The 24,878-nt window shown below is 47.5% G+C and overlaps 1 protein-coding gene and 2 non-coding genes across 3 annotated transcripts in view; all 3 read right to left on the bottom strand.

Annotated features, from left to right (window-relative positions):
• TRIM28 (tripartite motif containing 28) overlaps window positions 1-21,269 on the bottom strand; it is a 34,346-nt gene extending 13,077 nt beyond the window's left edge. The window contains exons 1-2 of the mRNA XM_088442954.1: window positions 20,784-21,269; window positions 10,737-10,846 (exon numbers count right to left, since the gene is read on the bottom strand). Coding sequence (XP_088299080.1) covers window positions 10,737-10,846; window positions 20,784-21,060 — 387 coding nt within the window. The 5' untranslated portion in view covers window positions 21,061-21,269. The remainder of the gene's footprint in view (window positions 1-10,736; window positions 10,847-20,783) is intronic.
• LOC148509606 (small nucleolar RNA SNORD94) lies at window positions 8,701-8,841 on the bottom strand. The gene has a single exon (XR_015869417.1). It is a non-coding gene; the product is annotated as a small nucleolar RNA SNORD94 (small nucleolar RNA).
• Window positions 18,150-18,290, bottom strand: LOC148509605 (small nucleolar RNA SNORD94). The gene has a single exon (XR_015869416.1). It is a non-coding gene; the product is annotated as a small nucleolar RNA SNORD94 (small nucleolar RNA).
• Window positions 21,270-24,878: the final 3,609 nt, after the last annotated feature.

Genomic DNA, 24,878 nt, shown 5'->3' with positions numbered 1-24,878 from the left:
CAACAGCACAATACTGGGACATTTATTTCAGTCCTCACTTTGCAAGTTCATGACAATATATTTCTGACAGTCCTTTTTCCATCATCATTGCTGTGGTCAGTGACTATATGGTGTTAATACTAAATGCATTCAGGTGTCTTGCTAAGAGGATCTTGCCCACTACAACCTGCTGTTAAAGTGAAGTTTTACCAATACGGCCTTAACTAAAAGGAATACAGCACTAGCATCTGCAATTTATGCTTTTATTACTATCATGGACCATCAGAAACTTAGCTGGGTTTGGGGGCTTGATAATACCAATTCAGTACCCCATTGTAGAGCTGCAGCTCTGGGACAATTCAATTAAGGTGCGTACAGACTGGGCGATAAAGTGGACGACTGGACGATAACGATATCGTTATCGTTCAGTCGTCCACTTTATCGTCCATTTTTAAGCCCAAAAAGATGAACGATAACGACGACGCGCGTTCCCGCGGGTAGTTAGTCATCATCGTTCATCGGGCTGACATGCAGGCCAACCTGACGATGTTGTCAGGTTGCTGCATGTGAGGGAATGGGGGAAGAGAGCCCGGCGCTGAACGATATCGTTAATGATATCGTTCAGCAGCTGTGCTCAATTTCATGAACGACATTGAGCACACCCTGCCGGGGACACACTAGACGATATCGCTCAGGGAGCATATCGTCTAGTGTGTATGCACCTTTAGAGTTGCGCACAGATATAACTCAGTGCCTTTTTCCTAAGACATGGTTCAAAGGACAATATTTAATAAAGTGCAGATTTTTAGAAGTGGAGATGTTGCCCATAGCAACCAGATTCTACTTCTCATTTAGCCAGCACCTTATAGAAGATATTAGCTAGAATCTGATTGGTTGCTATGGGCAACATCACTTCTAAAAACTCGCACTTTAGTAAATATACCCCAATGTGTCCAAATTCAGACTCACTTGGGAGGCCGATTTGGGCTGAAAGACGTTTAAATCTGGTCTTTATGGAAGAGGAGGAAAGGAGACCTACACAACTGCTCACATCTCCTAGCTGTGGAGATATCTGGCATACTGCCCTCCAGTTGGCTAAGTAACGTGAAAGGAGGATGCTGCACAGCTGCCGTCTATAGGATGACAAGGAGCTATAGGTTGATAGAAGGAAGGCCTGTACTGTGGTAATTCTTGGTCCAAGCTTATACCTATAGGGTAGAGTGACTACGTGTCTCACAAGTGACTGTCAGAGGACTATCCTGGAGCAAATGTGAATGATACAATGTTACTAATATTCCTATGCTGCTGTCCAGTATTGTACAATACTGCTAATGTACAACTGAACAGATCAACCACACGTGGAGGGATACTGCGGATGTTTTACGTGTCTGTATTGCTCATTTTACAGTAGATATATATTATATAACCATCAACTATAAATAGGTGGCCTCAGATTGTTTTTGTGGTGCTTTTGGATCTTAGCATTTATTGGCTTCATTGGAATACGATCTGAAGCGGAGCCCAATGTCCTAGATAGATGCAGACTCCTAACTTTTAATATTCAAATTGGTTTCTTGCGAGCAGACTTTTTTGATTAGATAAATATGTTTACCTTTAATTATAGTGCTGGTCGCGCTCGAATGTACCGGGTTTAGATACATATCGTGGCTATACAAGTCTAAAGTCATGCCATGATGCGAAAAGCGCCATTTCACACATTTCTGCTCACCGCCCAGACGGGCTGCGAGCAGAAAGTTCAGCGCTGGCAGCACTCGCGTCTGAACGACAAAAACAAGAGATATGGTAAGAACTTACCTTTGTTATCTCTGTTTCTACGAAGTCCATAGGGTCCACAGGGTTGACCTTGGGGTATAGGTTGGGAACCAAATCCGGGCACCACGCAGTTAAAGCTCTTAGCTCCCAGGATGCACTGGGTCCACTCTCCCTATAACCCCACCCCCAAGCCAGAGGCACCTCAGTTTGTAAGTAGCCAAATGCCGGAGGAGGAGAGAAAAAGAGAGAAAACTGGAACACTCAATAACCATACTCACCGAAATGGGAGACGGAAAACCGGTGACCAGCCACACAGCCCATATGAAGCCAGGTGCGTCAGGGCGGGCGCCCTGTGGACCCTATGGACTTCGTAGAAACAGAGATAACAAAGGTAAGTTCTTACCATATCTCTTGTTTTCTACTTCAGGGTCCATAGGGGGTCCACAGGGTTGACCTTGGGGATGTCCCAAAGCAGTTCAACCAAGGGTGGGGACGCTCCTGTGCTGAGAGGAGAATCCGTCGCCAAAAAGGAAGCATCCTGAGAGGCAAAGGAAACCAATGCCTAGAACCTTAAAAAGGTGTGGACAGAAGACCACGTGGCCACCTAGTAAGGCAAAACAGCCGAGGCGCCACAGCGAGCCGCACACGAGGGTCACATGGCCCGAGAAAAAACAAGCATCAACAACAGGAAGGCCTACCCATGGGTAGGCCCCTGAGGAAGACCTACGAGGCCATCCAAGCCAACATTTGGTTATAGGCCGGCCATCCTTTCCTGTGAAAACCAGAAATCTCAGACCACCAATAAGGAGTCCGATTTCCGTAAGGAACCTGAACGGATCACATAAATCCAAAGAGGCCAGACCACAGTCAATGAGGCCACACCAGCCGAGAGGACTGGGGACAGAATGGCCGTACCATAAGTTCCAGAATAATATGGAACCTGAAAACCACTAAGAAGAAACACAGGGCGAGAGCAACTCCCACCCTGACATGATGCCCTCCAGAAGAGGGAGCCACATGAGAACGCTCCCAATTCAGACACTCTCCTGGTTGACATAAACACCCTGAGAGAAAGAGAGAGCCTAAGCAATAGACCATGTAATGGCTATCACAACCAGCGGTTCCATTGACTGTCCCCGGAGGTAACGAAGAACCACTACTTACTCCCAAGGAGTCCCTAGGGAGGACAAATGGAGGCATAATCAAGAAAACACTCCAAAGGATGAACTGGATACCAGAGTGAAGCAATTCCATATCTTAACCATACTGACAATGTAGAGATCCGCACTGTCAGGAAGACCAGGCCAAGTGTGAAACCCAAGCCAGCCAGAAGGAATGCCAGCATATCTGGAAATCCTGGACACCGGAGGATTGTATCGACAGGTACAATACCATAAGATTTATGGCTGCCACAGTTTGTGGTAGGTCCCAGCAAAAGCTGATCCATGTGCTCTAATCATTCCAACGATGACAAAGCCAGGGAAGCCGTAAGACCACTGTAAGGACACAGTCAAAGACAAACGACCCAGGTCCAAGGCAAAACCAAGGACCCTGAGACAACAGGTCCGGGCAGTGAAGCATCAGGGATGGAGTATCGATGTAGAGACTCCGAAGATCCAAGTACCCCTGACATCTGGGGCAATCAGGAGCCACCAGCAGGAAAGCATCTCCGTCTCGATTGAAAACACTTCCAAAGACCGCGAGGAAGAAGGGAGACCGGAGAACACAGGTACACAAAGTGGAAGGACCACTTCACCGACAAAGAGTCGCTGAAGTTTGCTTCAGAATCCCCAGAGCTGAACTGTAACACCATAGTGTGATAAAGTCAGAAGGCCATGAGGGTCACCTCAGGGGGGCCCCCCCTGCTCACCAGGAGATGAAACCTCTCTTGGGGAAGAGACTAGTCCCCGGGATGCACGTCGTGACGGCTGAGGACTCCCGCTTCCCAATGGAGAGCTCCTGAAATGAACGCTGCCGAGATGGTCGGGAGGAGACCCTCGGACTATGTCCGAATATGTGACATACCTGTCATTGCCACCCAACGAACAGTGTTGCTAAAAAGGAAGCCACTGTCCTGACCCTGTCGGACTGAACCTTTTCAGGTTCACCGGGAAACAAGAGTTATGCCAGAGTAAGTTAAATGACAGGGTGGAATCGACAGACGTCCAACTGCACTGAAAAGGATTCGATCCAGACACTGTCCATAGCAAAGAAAACCCTGGACGAGATGGCAATAGCCACCCGGACAGGGACCGACTTGCCTCCGGAGAGAGCATCATCGTTTGAACAGTTATCCGACAGAAAAAACTCATTCCATCTGGAGATGAGCCAATTATGGAAAGGCCTGGAATGGAACTGAGCCCATTCCACCATGCATCCCAGAGTGTAAAGACATCTGTCGACTGCGCAGACAACCATGTACTCCTAATGGAAGAGAGGAGATTCCGTCTTACGCCAGAAGAATTCTCAGATTCTGAGAATCCAGCAGGGATCCTAGATGAAGAATACCCAGAGAGGGATGCAGGGAGGACTTTTTCCCCGTTGATTAAACGTCTGCACCCTGAAGAAGCCACAGTCATCCTGACCTGGCCGTAAAGTACCCCGGTGATCCCGCTAAGAGCAGGAGGCCGTCCAGGTACAGGAGCATTGGGATATACTGAACAGAAGAACCGTCAGAAAATCCAAAACGCTGGTAAACCCCTGTGGGGCTGAGGACAGTCCCAACAGGCAGAGCCCGAAAAATTGTAAGTGTTGCTGTGATACAGCAAACCTCAGCCCATGCTGAGGAAAGGTCTCTGTAAGTACCCGTAGGCACGCGTCCTGTATATCCAGTGATACCCTAAAGTCCCCAGGTCCCAAACATCGTATGATGGAGCATAGGGATTTCCTCCTGAGCCCAGGTAGCTTTAGGAACTGGTTCAGGGAATTGAGACAGAGAATAGGCCAAAGAGGACCATTCAGCCACCGCACCAGAAAGAAAACAGAACAACCAGTCCCTCACTGAGATAGTGGGGATGGCCTAATTAGCTCCGCTTACCGCAACAACTGCATAGCTTTCTGGATCTGTAAGGCCCTTGTAAAGAGGGCGTACCCTCCTACCCACGTAGCCGCGGCAACTTGACACTAATACCGGGCGAACTGAGAAAATCGGTATCTCCCAGTTGTAGGCCTGTCCCGTCAGACTGAAGAGATATCCGTAGGTTCAGAAGCAGGATCGGCTGGCAGTCCAGGCCTGCTCGGTACTGGATATGTCGGCCCTTGTAGATGCCGACAGTCTACGAAGAAACAGACCTTTAGGCTGACCCAGAGGACAAAAAAGACTTAACAGACTTAGTCTGAGGCCTTGTAGTGGGCATAGCTGAAAGCGGTAAACTTGTCGTTAGTAATACTGCCAATGTTACTACAATCTTGTCAAGGTCAGGACCAAACAATATCAACCCTAAAGATGGTATCTGCACCTCTGCATTCCCAGAGCGCAGCCATAGGGTATTACGGAGGATACAGTCGCAGCCGGAACTCTGAAAGTTAGGAGACTGGTATCCAATATAGGCATTTCCACCTATGACAACAGCATATATTACGTGAGCGACCAAATACATTTGAACCCCCGACGTGTTGGAGGGGAAAAAACGTTACAAATGCATCAACCCAATATGCAATAGTATTAACCAACCATGCTATAGCCATGGTAGGATGGGTAACAACTCCTGAAAGCAAGTATACTGATTTCAGGCAGAGTTACCACCTACGGATCCGAAGAATCCGACCACGCAGGAATGGGAGGCGTAGTAACGTCTGTAATCAGACGAGTAACACGCCCATCCCCCCCAGGAGGGGCTCGTGATGACCCTCAGGGAATTTGGGACAGGAGGCCAAACACTGTTGTAACACCTCCTATCTGGCAACAGCCAGAGTCCCGCTATGCGATCCACCCGCTAGTCAGCAACAGGTAACCCGAAGGCACGCAATACTGAGGGTGTATGATACAGGTGCAGGTCAACATTCACTCTAACCAGAATGGACCTGCTACCAGCCCTAAAGCAGGGATAATAATACCTGAAATAGGCTTCCCCCCGTGTAAGAGGGAAAGAGCCCCGAACAGTACCCAGTTCACGGCAGAGCCAACTGGGAAGTAACCACAGGGCGTCAACCACGCCAATTAGCGTTTCGTAGAAAACGACATCCACCCAGGGTGGCTGTTGTGGTAATCCCTGCCAGGGGAATGACAGACTATTGTGGCACCAGGAGGAATTCATATACTGCGAAAAACCCCTGCAGGGAGCGGTAGTCTGTGTCACAGGGGAAGAGTGCAAGAAGCTGCGAGATACCCTGAGATGAAAAGGGCAGTATGGTGAAGTAACCCCAAGTGAGGTACAACAATGGGGCCCGCCCGGCGATCCGCAATTGAGAGGATCCCGAGAAAACAAACCGCCCAAGGGGGTCGTGAAAGAGGCCGGCACCAGATGACGCCACATACAGAACCCTTTATGAGTCCAATCCTCCGCACTAACACCTGCAGCACATGACTTGCAGGATAGTAAAAATGGGTGCAGTATAACGCTCTATCTCCTGGTCAGACATATCTGACCAATCTTGGCGGAAATATTAAGCAGCACTATACTGGTCCTGACTGATGCCAAAAATTAGCTGCAGGGACCCATTTTCAGCGTATGCAACACACAGTTCCATCTAAAATATGGCAACGTGCTGCACGCAACAGTATGTGACAAACCACACAAATATTAACAAGTATATAAATGTGAGGTCTCAGAACCACCCTAAGTACAGCTGTATTAGGGCAGATAAAGAAAAGGGATAGATATACACTGACAGGTGAGAGAATAAAGTACAGTCAGCACTAGCATAAGTCACATACAATGCAGATATATACATATATACATAAACATGTCATATAATATACTGCACTATTACACTGCATTCAACTGCCCAGATTCAGTGTCTGGGAAGGCTACAGCGCTGTGTACACTGACCTGATGGTGAGGTACGCAGGGGGACTGGACTCACTGCCATCCTGAGAGATTTCTGCTGCACCACAGAGAAAATGGCCGCTGGAGACCTCAGAAGAAGCGTGGCCCGCGGAGGAAGCAGCTCAGCGACGCCAGACTATAGATACTGAAAGGCGCGCTGAGCTGAGGGGAGGAGCCGCTGTAACAGGGAAGGCTGCCTCCCCTGGCCGGCTATTAACCCCCGGGACGCCGGCTCCCTGCACCGATCGTTAAGTCCCTGGTGGTCTAGTGGACACACGGGGTATGGGGGGCCCGCCGCCACTGCCGGCGCCTCCGGTCTGTCCCCTGAGACCGGAGGCACAGGACTGCATTTGAAATGCGCGGATCACCGCAAGCGGTGATCCGCGACCTTACCTGCTCCCCGTGGATCCGGCAGCAGTCCTGGGCGCCCGCAGAGTCCGGCTAGTACAGACTCTGGGGTCCCGCTGAGATCCCCAGATCTGTACTGGCGTCTCAGCGCCAGCGGGGTGACGGAGCGGCAGCTTAGACGTCCTATGGACAGTCCGACGCTGCCGCTCTGAAGAGTCCAAAGTCCATGAAAAAAACTTTGTCCCTAAAAAAATAAAATAAGCTTAGGGGCTGCTAATCAACTCCCCCTGCGCTAACGGTGACCCGACTCCGGCCGGGCACCAACTTAAACTGAGGTGCCTCTGGCTTGGGGGTGGGGTTATAGGGAGAGTGGACCCAGTGCATCCTGGGAGCTAAAAGCTTTAACTGCGTGGTGCCCGGATTTGGTTCCCAACCTATACCCCAAGGTCAACCCTGTGGACCCCCTATGGACCCTGAAGTAGAAACAATTGATGTGCTGCCGGCGAGCACCCACTAGCAGCAGGCACCCGAACGATAATTTAATTCCCACCATGTTATGTGACTACTTCAATTTGATATAAACGTTCTGGAATTGATGGCTGTTATATAATAACCACCACAAGACATCAACGCCCAACCAAAACCCCTGGATCTAGAAACACAAAAATCAGGAAGAATCTTCCTTCCATGACGTAGGTGACCACCAAGGAGGGATTTTTTTTTAAATTTGATTCCTAAACGATCATATACACTTAACGATATCGCTCATGGAGCATATTGTTATGCGTTTCCCTGCACTGCCGAGCTCAATGTTGTTAACGACATTGAGCATACACACTGAACGATATCGTTTAGTGACGGCACCCTCCCTCATCCCCGAACCTGACGATATAGTCAGGTTGCCCTGCAAGTAACAGCAATGAAAAACTTAACGATCTGCGGGAGCGCGTATCATTAACTATATCTTGCATACACACTGGACGATATTGAACGCAATGAACGATAACGTTAAAGTTCAATTTATCGTCTAGTGTGTACATGGCTTTAGGGGGTGAAAAGGGCTAAAATGTTAACTCTCCCTGTGCAATGACCTGCCTGACTGTCTCACTGTGGCTGTAGCACAGATCATATTCAAACACCACCTGTCATCCGAAGTGCTGCCAAACATCACTGGTAATTGGTGTGACTCCTCTATTTGAATGGTGAGGGAAGGGAATATGTTACTACAGTGGTGAGAGGAAAATGTGTTACTACACAGGTGAGGGAGGTGAATATCAAATGTGTTACCACAAGGTGAAGGAAAGAAAAGTGTTACAACAAGGGCGAAGGAGGAATATGTGTTACTACAAGGGTGAAGGAGGGATTGTATTTCTACATGGGCGAGGGAGGGAAAGGTGTTACTACTGAGGTAAGGGAGAGGAAGGTTAGTACACAGGTGAGGGAAGGTAATGACTTACTATAACACTGATGCATTACTATACAGGTAAAAGATTAATATGTTATTGGAGTGGTGAGATGGAAATGGAAGCCGTAAATAGCTAAGGTCTACTTGGGTGAAACCAGGTACATCAGCTAATGTTCTGATATTAGAAAGTCTTTAAAGGACTTGGATGTGGCTCAGTTGGGCAGCATTGTCATACAGGTCTGTTCTAAGCAGCCAACTACATGTCAGCAATCTTAGATAGCCCAGACCTGCATTCGGCTCCCATTACCTAGCCGAGGTCTGTACCCCTGCGCAACTCATCATTGCCACCGTCCTATTAATTTTATACTACAGGGCTTATAATATATAAACTTCCTGGCAACCACTGATTAATAGTCACCAACGTTGGGCAACTAACAGTTGCAATGAAAACAAAAATATAAAGTTTAACAAATAGGACTCATTCACACGTGCGCTTGCAAAATAGATATTTTTATCAATCTGTTGACAGCACACACTAATGCATTATATGGGTTGAGCTGCAGTGTAACATCTGAAAACAAAGCATTACATTTTAGAACACAATGAAAACTAATGATTCGTATTTGTTCAATTGTAGTGTGTGTGTGTGGGGGGGGGGTTGGCGACCAAATCACATCAGCATAGCTTAAGGCCCCCATACATCAGAGTGATTGCAGCAATCGTACGATTTGCAATCGATTGTGTGTAAAATTCTTTCCCTTTTTCAATCGATTGCAGAATTGCAAGATTGCTGCAATCACTCTGATGTGATGGGGGCCTTTACCCTAAACAAAACTTGTGTTTTTGCAGAAAGCCATTATGGGTGTCAGGTGGGTTTACTTTAAAAATGGTATTAGCCTTTAGTCACAACAGATGATAATAGATCACAGTAAGGTCAGAAAATCAATTTATAGTTTTAATTAGGAGACTTAAAATGTGCACAAGAATCACCCAAAAATGTAGGTAAAGTCAAAATGCTAATTAAACATAAGCTGGGTGTGCGAACTCGTGTTTGACGCAACCTTCCAACATCAGTTTTACAGGAGTGTAGTTCACTATTCAGATTATGTAATGAACACAATCACAAAGACTTCCTGATGCTTTCATTCCCCTCCCACATCATTCCACACTGACACATCCCTCATCTCCTGATATACTCTGTGCTGCTGAGAACACTGCTCCAACCACTATATAACTTAGTCTCTAGCTACCTGCTGCCTCCATTACTCTCCTAATATCAGTCACATACAGCACCTACTGTCCCTGACATTAACACAGGTCACTGCCCTTACCAACAGAATCAATTCATCGCTGTACTGTAAAAATACAGACGACTGACTAATAAAGCAGTATTCATATTATAGATCAAGTGATTCTTAAAAAGTTTTGGAAACGCAGGCAATCTATCCCTGTAAAGGAATTTACACATCGGTGAAAATAACCATGACTATGAAATAAAGACTGTATACAAGGACCAAGTTTGTAAAGAAAACAATATAATTGCAAACAGAGGTAATGCTTTATTACATTAGCATAGTTCTCGTGCGCATCTGTTGCGAGTACGCATACTGCGCTGCTGCCTGTTCTTTCATAACTAACAGAAATGGGATCAAAGGTATTTAACCACACCTGAAAGATGTGGACATGTTATTGCACAAAGAGGCGGCACCCGGCTTTGTGGCCTGAACTAGAATAAAAAATGTGGCCTCTATTTACATAGAATATCTACCACTAGGGTTGGGTACAATATCCCGGATGTCAGAATCCAATGCTACCTCCGGAATCCAGACTGTCAACATTCCAACGCATGTTGGCAAGTATTCTAACTCTTGCCCTGCCCCTAACGCACCACTTCCATAGCCTAAGCCTAACCCTCCCCCTAGTACCTAAAATTAAAAGTCGGGATTCTGACAGTCACAATTCTGGAGCTGGTATTCTGATGATCGTCAGGATTCAGTAGCCGCTATTCTGACTGTCGGGATCCTGAGGGCCGGGATGTTGACTACATCCCCCGCATGACAGTACCTCAGTGATATTACTGGTTCTTCGAAAGTTGCATATTTGTTCAGCGAACAAAATTAATTCCTGTATGTATGTAGGCACCAGGTCTATTTTAAAACATAGGTAACAACAAGTGGGCTCTTGCGCCCACTCCATTTACGATTACATTACAGCAGGTTAACAAGTAAACAGAATAGTCTCACCTGAATTGTCTCAGTTACTTGCTCGGACGAGGAGTCCTCTCTAAGGAAGTAGTTCTCAACAAGATCCTTCTGAAAGCACTGATTCTTGCACACCGGGCAATGAATAACAGCTGAAAATGCAAAGGAGGATCTTTAGTCAACAAGAATAAGCAGCATGTTTACTTGTGATCAGAGCATTTCATGGCTTTAAAATGATGCAATTTCAGCATCTCCTTTGTAAAAGGTTAACATGGAGGCTGGCCTATAAGCAAGACAGGACCCACGTAACAATATGGGGAAAACCTGGATCTTTATGTTCAAAACTGAAAACAGAACAAAGCAATCCGCTATACAAGTGGAGTTGAACAGTAGAAGACGTGTAGGCGGGGTACTGGAGAATAACGCTGGAAACCCTGTACAGTACAGCAGTATTAGAGATTGTCGGCACTGACGCTTCTTACCAAATAACACTATCAAATACTGTTTGTCAAACAATAATGCCATTCAATAAAACAGTACCTGCATCTAAAACCTAACGTACTGCATGACTACGCAGATGACCAAAGCCCAGAGGGGGGATTACAATTCAGTGAGCTCCCAGAGCTACTCAATTCAGCGCACTGCTAGGGCAACTAAACTATTTATTCCCGCACCACCCTGAGGGTGCGAGGAGAAATAAGACTAAAGTGCAGGCCACAAGGCTGTTGTCCGGCTTAGCGCAGCGCTAACAGCCTCGCGGACAACACTTTAGTTGGAGAATGGCGGTTCTTGCGACTAAACACTTAAGTTGCGAGAGACGGCTTTTTCTGACAGCTTCTTACTGTCGGACTAAACAGCGCGCTGAATTTAATAGCTTTGGGAGCTCCCTCCTGGTGCCATCAACAAAGCACTGATTGAATTGCCCCCTTAGTGTGCACAAAATAGCAACTATTCAGGCATATCGTAATTAATAAGCAACATCAGAAGAACCAGAAAGCGCTTGAACCACAGCCATACACTCTGCAATTATCGGTGCGATCACCTGGTAATAGGCTGTTAGGGCCAATAATTGCAGTGTTTGGAAGTGACCGAGCATTAACACTGACTGGTATGAGAAATCTTTCAACATGCCCAACAGATGCAAAAATTAGCGCTCAGATCTGATCGCGGATATAAGGGGATATTTATCAAAGCTTGGAGAGAGAAAGTACCAACCAATCAGCATCTGTCATTTTACAGACCGTTTGGAATAAAAAAATGACAGATAGGGGCTGATTGGTTGGTACGCTCTCTCCAAGCTTTGCTAAATCTCCACCACTCAAAAATATGAAGGACATTGAAAATGGGTGTCCAATTAAGCAAACTGGTGCCCGTCTATAATTGGTTATAGGGACACAGAACAGATTAGCGAAGGATCCAATCACCATCACTTACTGGAAATATTACAATAATATTTCATGCATGTTTCTATGTAGCTCATTTTACACGGTTCCTCATTACTCTCGTTTTCTGTAAAACCAAGTCCAAGTGTGAAGCAACAACCCCTTGCTCATGTACACAGCCCTAGCCTTCCTGTTAGGCTGTTTTAGCGGGGCGCGGCGCCCTGCCCTCCTTCTGGAGGGCAAAAAGCGCCCTGCCCTCACAGTCTGCGGGTGCCGTCTTCAACCGCAGGTCGCAGTGTCCCGCGGGTGAGGAAATGTGCGGTGACCCGGTATCTCTTCTCCCTATCGACGGCGCTTGGGGGCTGCCCAGCGTGTCCGTAAGTGACGGGCACGCCCACAAGAGTGACGAAAAGGGGACGCATCTTACAGTCACGCCCTCTTTTCAATGGCCACGGCCCCTTTTCGGGCACCCGCGCATGGAAGTGCCCTATCTAGCGGCGGTGACTGGTAGGTGAGATGCTGCCTGTGGTGATTGGATGAGAACGCCGCTGGTGGTGATTGATTGTGATGCCGCTGGTGGCGATTGGAAGGTGAGATGCTGTCTACCGTCGCTGTGTATGAGCCACAGCAGCCAGTCACCGTCGGCAGCGTCTCTTCTCTCCAACCAAGCACCACCTGCAGTGATTTGCTGCTCTGCGGCGCGCGCCCACAGCGCTTCCAATAGGACCCTGACCTATTATATAAAAAAAAAAAAAAGAGTCCCTCACCTCAAGGAATGCGTAAAAACGCGCTATAGCGCGTATTATGCGATCACTGTATAACCATTTACTTTGATCAGAACTAAATCTACCATAAAGATACAATATCGATTCACACTTAACAGTGGGACTTTAAGACCAGTGCTATATTTATGTGCTTTGGATCAGCGCAAACGGGATATCGCATCTATAGCTATAATAAAATGAACATTTAGGAAAATTATACAAAGCGATGCCCATTAACATCTAATGTCAGCACAAGATGCATGACTTGCATTACAACGCAATTACAAGTTCTAAAATAACAGAGATTTGCCTTCAAACAGTAATGGTGCATACACACGGTCAGATACGTCAGATGAACGATTTGCAAACGATTGAACAATTTCAGCCTGTATTAAAATTAATGACATTGACCAAATCTGACGGCAAACAAATCAGATGTCGTTATCTGACAAACGGGAAGGTTGCGTTCATTGTTGCCCACGTGTCAGATTTTTCTTTCAGATATGAACGACTGAATGATTTTTAAAATCGTTATCGTTCAGATCTGAAGAAAAATCTGACGGTGTGTATGCGCCATTATAATTACTTTCTAGTTACTTATCCTCTGCAGTGACCTTCAGGACAGCCGCCAGCATGTACAAACCAAAGCAGTAAATATGCAGCTTACAACATGCGGGGGCTCTTTAGAACTTATGGGAGCGAAAATGGACAGCACATACACAATGAGCTCGATTCAACTGACTGCGAATTAAACAGCGCCGGGAGGGAGCTCCCAGAGCTATTCAATTCTGCGCGCAGTTTGTTTCTAGGAATGCCCGTTCTCGCGCCCCTCGCGCCTTAAACAGGGTGTTTAGTCGTGAGGACGAGCATTCATCCGTCTAAACTTCCCAGCGCGATGTTTTCCCGGGGCGCTAAAAACAGAAACCACCATCGCGCCTGTGCTTTTGTCGGATTTCTGCTCGCACCCCTTGAGGGGTGCGAGAAGAAATCCGTGACACCGCGCTGGATAGAATAGCTTGGGGATGTCCCTCCTAGCTCAATTTAATTCGCTATCAATTGAATCGAGCCCTATTAGCAACACAAAACGTTCCTGTTGCTTCTATAGGGCATATTAATTACATGTTTATGGTCCGATATAATTTATCACCACAATATAAACGAATTAGGAAATGCTTGAATTTACTAAAACAAGGCCATGTAAAAAGTTCTCAGATATGAGCCCAGTGTTCTCCCCACTCCCCACTGTGTTCTCCCCACTGTTCTCTGTTTTCTGCGGACGCATCCCCCGGCAGAAAGCCTGCCACCCGGCACTTTTCCCCGCCGACCCCCACTGTGGAACACTGGCCTCTGAAGTGACCGGAGGCTAAAGAAGCCTCCGATCACTTCAGAGGCCAGCGTTCCCAGTGATGCACTGCACGGGTGACGTCACCCGCGACGTGAGTAGCCTGCCCCACGAGCCTGTTAGATCCAGTCAGCACGCAGCAGCGGCGAGCAGGAGAGCGGCCAGCAAGTAAAGGTAAGTGCTGGGGCCGGGGCCAGCCTGGGGGCACTGCCCAAAGGGGCCAGCCTGGGGGCACTGCCCAAAGGGGCCAGCCTGGGGGCACTGCCCAAAGGGGCCAGCCTGGGGGCACTATTTAAGCCTGGGGCACTACCTATGGGACCAGTCTGCGGTACTACATAGGGGCACTACTTCAGCCAGGGGGCACTGCATAAGGGCAAAGCTAAACTACAGGGGGCAATGCAAAAAGGGAAAAGCTACAGGGGGCACTGCATAATGGGCACTTTTGACTGAGAGCCACTGGGGGAGCAGCCTGAGACATGTCCGACTGGATTGGTCTGGGAGATACCCCTTTTCCCGGCGCGCTCATAATTGCGAAGGCCACCACCCGGCTGGAAAAAATTTCTGGGGAGAACACTGGAGCCCATCCCTGCAATGTTAGAAATGAAGTGATCGCTGGTGCAATCACTTCTCCTTCGGGACCCCCAGCATGCTACTACGCATGAACAGTCTGCTGCCCACACAATAGACTGTAGTTCATAAGCTACAACGGCTAAAGTCATCTGAAGATCGTGTTAGATGCCGGAGGCCAACCTCAGGAACACATCACAGTCCAGAGCTTGATGAATTTGTCAGTTAAGCAGCCATCCCCTCCAATATCTGCTGCATGTTCTAAGGATGCTAAAAACAACCATGGGATACTTAATAAATGTTGCTAAATATGTTCCTATGTACTGTAGTAAGTAAAATACATCTCGAGATTTTCACTATAGAGCAGTGTTTTCTCAACCTTGGTCCTCAAGGCACACCAACAGTCCAGGTTTTAGTGATATCCATGCTTTAGGGTTTAGTTTAGTGTTTCTGGAGAGGAAGTCAAGGCCCTCCCCTCCTTCCACCTCCCCTCTTGACCCTATCTCTTCCCATTTCCTCTCCTACCTGTCATCTTCTGCCTGTTCCCATCTTGCTCACCTCCTTAATTTCTCCCAATTATCTGGAACTGTCCATTCTGCATTCAAACATGCCCTTGTCTCCTCCATTCTCAAAAAGCCTACCCTTAATCCCAAACTTACTTTCCAACTATCGACCCATCTCTCTTCTCCCTCTTGCTTCCAAACTCCTTGAGCGTATTGTCTACAACCGCCTTACCACCTTTCTTTCCTCCCACTCCCTCCTTGACTCATTTCAATCTGGCTTCCGTTCTCTCCACTGAAACTGCCCTCACGAAAGTCAGCAACGACCTCCTTGCTGCCAAATCCAATGACCACTACTCTGCTCATTCTCTTTGACCTCTCTGCTGCATTTGATACTGTAGACCACCCTCTCCTCCTGCAAATCCTTTACTCTCTTGGTTTACGTGGCACTGCCCTCTCCTGGCTTTCCTCCTACCTCACTGATCGTTCCTTCTCTGTGTCCTCTCATAACTCCTCTTCCCTCCCACTAACAGTAGGTGTTCCCCAAGGTTCTGTTCTTGGACCCCGCCTTTTCTCCTTATATACGTCCTCTTTAGGTAAACTCAAACTCCTTTGACCTCCAATATCATCTCTATGCTGATACTCAAATTTACCTTTCCACCCTTGAGCTCTCCCTCTCGCTCCTTACCTGTATCTCCAACTCTCTCTCTGCTGTCTCTTCATGGATGTCCCAGCGCTTTCTTAAACTTAACATGTCTAAGACTGAGCTGATCATCTTCCCACCCTCTTCCACTACATCACTTCCCACAATTTCATTATCTATTGATGGCACAACTATCTCCTCTAGCCCCAAAGTGCGCTGTCTTGCAGTTATCCTAGACTCCTCCCTCTCATTTAAACCACACATTCAGCGCCTCTCGCAGCCCTGCCGTTTCCACCTAAAAAATATCTCCAGGATTAGACTCTTCCTCACCCAGGATACCACTAAAACCCTCATCCATTCACTGGTCATCTCCAGATTGGACTACTGTAACCTTCTCCTAGCTGGCCTCCCAGTCTCTCACCTCTCCACTACAATCGGTTCTCAATGCTGCTGCTCGGCTCATCTTCCTCTCCAGACGTTCTCCATCTGTTTCCCCTCTCCTTCAAGCCCTACACAGGCTCCCCTTCCCATGCCAATTCAAGGTTCTTACACTCGCCTACAAAGCCCTCACCAAATCCTCTCCCACATACATTTCTGACCTACTCTCCCGCCCGTCCACTTCGCTCAACAAATGCATGTCACCCCTCTTGCCAACTGATTACTTCCTCCCACTCCCGCATCAAAGATTTTGCCCGTGCTGCTCCCCTACCTTTGGAATGCTCTCCCTCTCAGACTCTCCACAAATCTTCAAACAGGCTCTCAAGACCCACTACTTCAAGGCCTTCCAGCACTCATCCTAGCCCACCTCATGCTCTTTCCTCCCCTTCTTCCCCTTCTGTGTCACACCTGTCTGGCCCTCTCCTTTAGAATGTAAGCTCTAACGAGCAGGGACCTCTTCCCTCATGTGCTTCTCTTCACATTTTCTTCTACTCTTTACTCCCCCCATAAGGGCACCTAACACGTGACTGCCAACTCCCGGCTGCTTATTGTGAGTGCTTTAATCACCATTGCAGCAATGTATATAAATCGTGTCCTTGTCCTGCACTGTAATGTAAGTTACTTGTTTTTTGTTCACTTATCAGTTCTATGTACGGCGCTGCGGAACACTTGTGGTGCCATATAAATGATAATAATAATAGTGATATCCATGCTTGAGCAGATGGTAAAGGTACGAATTAAAACACATGACACATGTGCTCAAGTATGGCTATCCTTAGAACCTGGATTGTTAGGCTGTCTTAAGGACCATGGTTGGGAACCCCTGCGATAAAGGTAACATCAGACAAGACTCAGCAAAGTAATGGTCAATAGTGTAGATCAGTCTTGCATGTGGCTCATCAGTATAAAACTCGGACTATTTGGTAACAAGCCCCATTCTCCAGACAAGGTAGTGACCTACTGGAGTCCTACTTAAAGTGTCAGTTATATTCAGGATGGTTACGTTCATCCCCTGATAAGTTGAACAACTACAAAGAACAGATTTGGGGCGATTCAAATGTTCTGCCGGTGGCTTTTTTTATATTTTTTTAAGACGCCTGACAGAGCAATTCAATAGTTGCTCTGTCAGGGTGCGATAGCCGCCAGCATTTCTGCACGCACTCAGGAGTGCATGAGCAGAAGTGTGTCTGAAACACCCTGGTTAGGGCACGCTAACCGCAGATCCTAACCAGAAATTAAGATGGGTTTAGCCGTTTTAGATGGCTAAACCTCGTCTTTTAGTCGGCGAAGAGGGCGATAATTAATGACTGCTCAGAAAAATTGAATATCAAACTGGGCGCTCATTAATTATCACGCCCAAAAAAACATTTGAATCGCCCCCATTGTGTCCTACTGAAAAGTTCTCTGCTGAATCGTATTGTATACATTGCTTTGTTTCTATTATTTCAAGCTATAAATACATTTTACACCAGGTGGGGGAGAGAGGGCTCTAACTTACACAGTGAATGTGAGTGTGCATCCTTTCCCTAGTGCATACTTGATATCTACAGAAACATGGCTGGTCATTCTCCCTTTATAGAAACATGTGGATATTTTTATTTCCCCCCCCCCCCCCTCCCCCAATCACCTAGAAAATCTGCATTTTCTAAAATCACCTATTGTGTAGTGCAGATATTGAGAGCTTTCACTGGCAGTAAAAGCATACCATTTACCGGTGCGCTAGAAAAAAATCTACATGAGCTGCAAGCACCACAAGTGTCATTATATCCTTAAGCAATAGACATTAGGTGAAAAAAAAAAATCTTTAAAGGACTCATATGTGGCTCAGTTGGGCAGCAGTTTCATACAGGCCTGTTCCAAGTAGCCAACTACATGTCAGCAATCTTAGATTAGCCAGACCTGCATTCGGCTCCCATTACCTAGCCGAGGTCTGTACCCCTGCGCAACTCATCATTGCCACCATCCTTCTAGAAATATATATATATTTTTATTTTTTTTAATTAGCAGTATTGAAGAACTTTTACATGTGGCAACCGGAATTAAGTATTTTATTTCAATAAAATAGCCACGTAGCCTTTACCAAATACCAACTAAAGGGGGTAGAGGGGGGTTTCAATTCTCGGCAATGGATGTGATTTGCAGTTCCAGAAGGCAAATAGGGGGGTTAGTCAATTGTTTTTGCGCACCAGATCCTGCCTTATTCCCCAGTCTAAAGTACCAAGGCGATATTAAATTTTTTTAATCTCACATGTTGTAATCAAATAGCCCATTGTTTAGCCAAGTAAAGCAGCTAAAGTCCAGGCTAGTGCGCCCAAAACCAGGATTTTGACTATCTCTGCTGCCCACAGAAGGCTGCGAGCAGAAATCATGCTATGACGCCCATCGGCAACAATTCAATAGATGCCGTCGTGTGCGCAATACAGCTGCAGGCGGCGAAAACAATTGAGTTCTCCCCATGAAGTCTATCTACTACACAAGTTTCACCTTGCACCCACAGGGATGCTCAAGAAAACTAGCTGTGTCAGAGATACCGGTAACAGGCTGATACACGAGGCTGGCATCAGCACATCACACTGGATTGGAATCCTCCCTTGAGTGGGTATTCAATTGTTTGGTCACCTGTCAAAGCAATTCAATTGTCTTGTTCATCACCCGCCCAATATTTCTGCTTGAACGTTCCTAAGGTGGAGAGCACAAATGTGCGAATAGCCTGGCTTTTGGGTGGGAAAACTGCATTTTCAGCAGCACGCCCAATAGTTTAGACTGGTTTAATCCCTTTACGTGGCTTAACACTGTGCATTTGGGAACAATATGAGTGTAAAGTTACTTGCACCCAATCGGTAGAACAATTCAATATCACCAAGTCACTTTAGACGGCAAATCTCCTAAATCGCCCAGTATGTATGCTCAATACGCGCGTTCCTGTGGCCACATGTGACGTCATCAGGTTTGAAGTTCTGCACATCAAACCTGATGACATCGCTAGTAACCTATGGTAAGTTACTAAAGGACAGAACTGTGATCGCTCAAGTGTGGACATACAACCCCCATTTAAGGGAGTCCCTTCCACTGTTGGAACGAATGCCCATTATCTCAGTGCATACCCAGCTTAAGAAGCTGCAGAAGAACAAGTAGAGGGTGAAGTGCTACTAGTCTTTTACTATAAAATTGTTTGCCTCATTTATAGGTGCTTTTCATAGCAAGGTCACAAGATCATGAAATGTCAGTTTATCAATGTGCAAGTTGGCTTTTGTGCCTCTAAATATTGTATATCAGTAGGCTTTCCATACTATCCCTTTAAACAAGGACACTCATAACTTACACAGGTTCTGGGGCTGATTACAACCAGGTGAAACGCAGGCTTGAAGTCAGCCAGCCACAGAACCTGTGCACTTCATGTGTGTTCCAGTTTAAAATGGATAGTATGGCAAGTATTAGAAGTAACAATACAAGTGCATGTATACTAGCAGAGCATAAAAGTTAGCTGGGAACAGAACATATTTCGATTGGGCAAAAGTTAATAGCGATGTTGCACAGTGACCAATACTGGGCACTACTCGAAATCTTTTCATTCATTATCTTGCAGATGGCCTATAAAAACAAAAGGTCCCCAGAGTTGCAAATGACCGTGAGCTTTGTATTGCAATCAGCACCAGGGCACAGGAGGCATTCACGGGAGACCCAGGCATCCAATACACACACTTCCCCAGTGACTATGGGTCACACTGGGCACTCAGCCTCCACTAGACACTTGTAAGGCACAGGAGGGGACGGCATCCCCAGCACCCAGGAGGGGACGGCATCCTACCCGGCACAGGAGGAGACGGCATACTACCCAGCACCCACGCACAGGAGGGGACGGCATCCCCAGCACCCAGGAGGGGACGGCATACTACCCAGCACCCACGCACAGGAGGAGACGGCATCCTACCCGGCACAGGAGGACGGTATACTACCCAGCACCCAGGAAGGGACGGCATACTACCCAGCACCCAGGAAGGGACGGCATACTACCCAGTACCCACGCACAGGAGGGGACGGCATCCCCAGAACCCAGGAGGGGACGGCATCCTACCCGGCACAGCATCCCCAGCACCCAGGAGGGGACATACCCAGCATTTAGAGGGCATGAACGGGACAGCCCAGCACCCAAAACCAGGGAATCAGCATGCTGGGACATGCAGTCCAACACCAGCTGGAGAGCCACACTGCTTACTCCTGCAGGCCTTCCAGCACGCTGAGACTAGTAGTTCCTCCAGAGAATAGAGGATGACTGGTGTATTACTCTGCGCAGGAGGGGAAGGGGGTGCCTCTGACACGGGAGCCCCGCTGGGTGGGCCTGGCCCCCGGAAGACACGCTGCTCTTTGTTCTGCTGCCGGGCCTGGCGGCGGTGGGCCTGTGAGGGGAGCGGGCGGGGGAGTAGGAGAACACCGCTATGGCGGGAGACCTTACCCGAGTCGGGCTCTGCGGCGCTGGAGTCGGCGGGCTGGACGGTCAGGCAGCTCTGGCACACGGAGTGGAGGCACGGCAGCAGCTGCGGCACCCGCTCCGCGCTCAGCCGGCTCGTACACACGCTGCAGTTCTCCAGCATCTCCTGCCCATCGCCGGCCGCCTCGCCGCCGTTGTCCCCGTTGTTACTGGCGGCGGGAGCGACAGCTGTACTGGCGGCGGCGGCTGCTGCTGCTGTGGCGGCCGCGCTCCTCTTCTCACGCGTGGCGGTGGCCGACATGTCCGCGGGTCTCTCTCTCGGGATGGCGGCGGCGCTGCTCTCTCACCTCAGCGGCGGCTCTGGCGGATGAATACACACGCGGTCGTTGGTTGTTTTCCCCCCCCCTCCTCCTCCTCAGCGCGGCAAAGGAGAGAAAAAAAAAAATCCAGCTCCGGCGGCGGAACAATCAATTAAAAGAGTGCGTGCCCTCGGCGTGCTGACGTCAGGCTGAGGGCGTGGCCTTTCGAACGGCGCCATGTGGTGACTGCCTATAACTGATTTCAACCGAGGCGCCCGGCGCTTCTTTTATTCTATTCTTTTTTTTTTTTTTTTTAACACCCTCCGCGCTGGAGAGTGGTCGTATCACTCCGCCGCTCAGGAGAGAGCTCACACCTGACTGTGCCATTATTATTTACAGTGATTATATAGTGTCCACTGCCCATGCCCAGCTGGGAGAAGCGATACCCCAGTGTCCCCAAAAAAAATGTATGAATTGAAGTTGAAGCACACAGTCAAGTGTCAAATATAATACATATAATATAATAAATAATATATATATTAAAGACTATATAAATATATATTTAAATTTATGAGCGCCGCAACGTCAATCTGTTATTTACCCTTCCGTGAGGGCACCGGCAGAAGTTCAGCATGGGCATTACAGTGCCAGACCTTGCACGACTTGTATATCAGTGACGAGCGGGCAGGTGAGGCAGAACCTTTCCTGGCATACGTAGGTGAACTCCCGAGTTTTGACTATAAAAATTATAAGAAACATTTAACGAAAATATAATAAATATCTTCTTTGTATTATTGTAATCATTTTTATGGTCAAAACTAGAGATGAGCGGGACCGGTTCCCTGAGACCTGGACCCACCCGGAACTTCAAGTTCCGAGGCGAGAACCGAGTCCGGCGTGGGTTTTCCCGCCTGACTTGGATCTCAAAGCGAGGCAAAACGTCATCATCCCGCTGTCGGATTCACGCAGGTTTTGGATTGTATAAAAGTCCCTCCCCACGGTGATTGGCGCCATTTGCTTGCTGAGTCCCCGGTTGTCAGGGCTGTGCTTCATCCAAGAGGGGCTGCTGTGTCCATCCAGGGGCTTCTGTGCCCATCAAGGGCAGGGGCTGCTGTGTCCATCCAGGGGCAGTGGCTGCTGTGTCCATCCAGGGGCAGGGGCTGCTGTGTCCATCCTGGGGCTTCTGTGCCCATCAAGGGCAGGGGCTGCTGTGTCCATCCAGGGGCAGTGGCTGCTGTGTCCATCCAGGGGCAGGGGCTGCTGTGTCCATCCAGGGGCTTCTGTGCCCATCAAGGGCAGGGGCTGCTGTGTCCATCCAGGGGCAGTGGCTGCTGTGTCCATCCAGGGGCGGGGGCTGCTGTGTCCATCCAGGGGCTGCTGTATCCATCCAGGGGTGCTCTGTCCATCCAAGGGTGCCCAGTGTTTTTTAAAAAATAAAATATAATAATAATAATATAATTCATAAAAAAATAATATATTTTTTTTGTGCTGTACCCCAGTGTACTATATTATTATTATTTTTTACTGTGACGCTGCCTGTCAGACCACAGTGTAATATTCAACAACGTATTGTTTGTGACATTGTAAGTGGTAGCACAATGTATAATAAATATGGTGACACGCAGTGTATTCGTAAAAAATATTGTGACACTGTAAGTAGAAACGCAGTGTATTTGTAAAAAATATTGTGACACTGTTAGTGGAAAACCCATGTATTCGTAAAAAATATTGTGACACTGTAAGTGAAAAATGCAGTGCATTCGTAAAAAATATTGTGACACTGTTAGTGGAAATACAGTGTATGCGTAAAAAAATATTTTGACACTGTAAGTGGTAGGGCAGTGTGTTATTCTTATTCATAAAAAATCTTGTGACACTGTAAGTGGTAGAGCAGTGTGTTATTCTTTTCTAATTCATAAAAAATCTTGTGACACTGCAAGTGGAAATTTTACAATTAAATAACACAAAGTTAGCAATAAAAAAAATAAACTTTTCGCTTCTTTCCTCAATCATGAATAAACTATGTCTACACACCGACTATAGGACCACAACAAAGTGCTAAATAACGTGCATAATATATTAAACATAATGACATCACAAACGCCTTACATAAACATATTTTCAAAAGGTGAAAAGAGAGGATATGGTTTAAAAAATGCAATAAAGCAGCTAAAACTGCGCTCTTATAGTGTCCCTACTCCAGTGTTGGCTAACCTTGACACTCCAGCTGTTGTGGAACTATATATCCCAGCATGCCCTGCCACAGTTTTAGCATGCCCTAATAGCAAAACTGTAGCAGTGCATGCTGGGTTATGTAGTTCCATAACAGCTGGAGTGTCAAGGTTAGCCAACACTGCTCTACTCCCTACCCATGGCCCCTGTACCTGAATTTCAGATAGTCAGAGGGGCAACTCCATGCAACGGTATTCCAGAGTGAAGCTGCTCCTCCTGTAGCCCAAATCAGAAGATGTGTAGGGGGTGTGGTGATATGGACTAAAATGGAGCTCACATCCACTAAAGTGGACAATGAATCCCCAATCTAACGGGGAGCGCAGCTGTAATTTATATACAACACAGGATGGGATGACGATATATAGGCTTGGGTGCTGGTATAATCTGGGGTGATGGTGTGGCTGGGGGAACGATATAAACTGGGGTTATAGGCTGGGGCGATGCCTGGGCATAACACCAGAAAAGCCATATCTTGGGTGTGGAATTATTTTAACCCAAATCCTGACAACAGTTGTGAAGGCATCTGTATCATTTGTAAAGCCAAAATTAGTAGAGATAGGGACCTTGGGTCTCATTCAGACCCGGTCGCAACTGGGTCGATGGTCCCCACAGAGCATGCCCACGATGGAGCCGGCTCCGTCGTGCGCATGCACGAGACCTGGCTTATGACGGGCGCTCCGTCGCTATGGGTCTCGTAGCAGACGGGGCGAGCTGTCGATGTTGAGTGACAGCTCGCCCCATTTGCTGGGCGGGTCGGGGGCGTCCCCGGCCAAACGGAGGCGTTCCAGTCGGAACGCTTGCCATTTGGGGGCGGCCCCACTGACATCATTGATGATGTCAGTGGGGAACTTCCTGCTCAAACAGAGCAGGAAGTTTTCTGGGGCTTACGAGAGCCCAGACCCAACCTTAAGGTCTGGTCATAAGCCCCCATCGCGACCATCACCCTGATCGCAAGCTAAGCTGTGGGTGGTAACCCACAGCTTAGCTTGCGACCTGGAGGCAGCACTTCATTCAGAGTGAGCGATCACTTCTTGCGATCGACTCTGAATGAGAGCCCTTAACCATCTAGGAACCTCCACTCTGTTACGTCATCTGCAGTGCATCCATCAAAAACGTTTTTGCAAAATTCAGAAACTTTGGCTAAAAAAGTAACAAGCAGTCCAGCGTCAGCTAGCTCCCTTCTCTCTGCTAGATCCAAGCACCTGCCATCTTCACCACCAACACCTTCATCAACAATATCCCCAATCATGAAGCGATTAGTTTGTTTGGGCCCCCACAAAACAAGCTACCAATAGGCAGCGGACATTGCTGGCAATGATCTGTACATGCACAAACTGGCTTTACAGAGGCAAGATGTTGTCGCCATCATCATCATCATCCGATTCCTCACCCTCATCGGTGTATACATTATCTTCACACAATATTAATTTGTCCCTGCTGGAATCCACCATTGCAGATGCCTCTGTAATTTTTGCAAGTAATTGACGGTAAATGTCTTTCTTGTAGAATTTGTAGTTAATTTTGATGGACATCATCTTTTCCATATTTTGGGGAAGTATCCTCATAGTCCAGATCACTGACAAGTATC

Source organism: Taudactylus pleione, unplaced genomic scaffold (genome assembly GCF_031769625.1).
Source record: "Taudactylus pleione unplaced genomic scaffold, aTauple2 ptg000318l, whole genome shotgun sequence".
NCBI classification, from domain to species: domain Eukaryota; kingdom Metazoa; phylum Chordata; class Amphibia; order Anura; family Myobatrachidae; genus Taudactylus; species Taudactylus pleione.
Note: the sequence above shows the minus strand (reverse complement) of the source record. Positions and strands in the feature narration are given on the sequence as shown.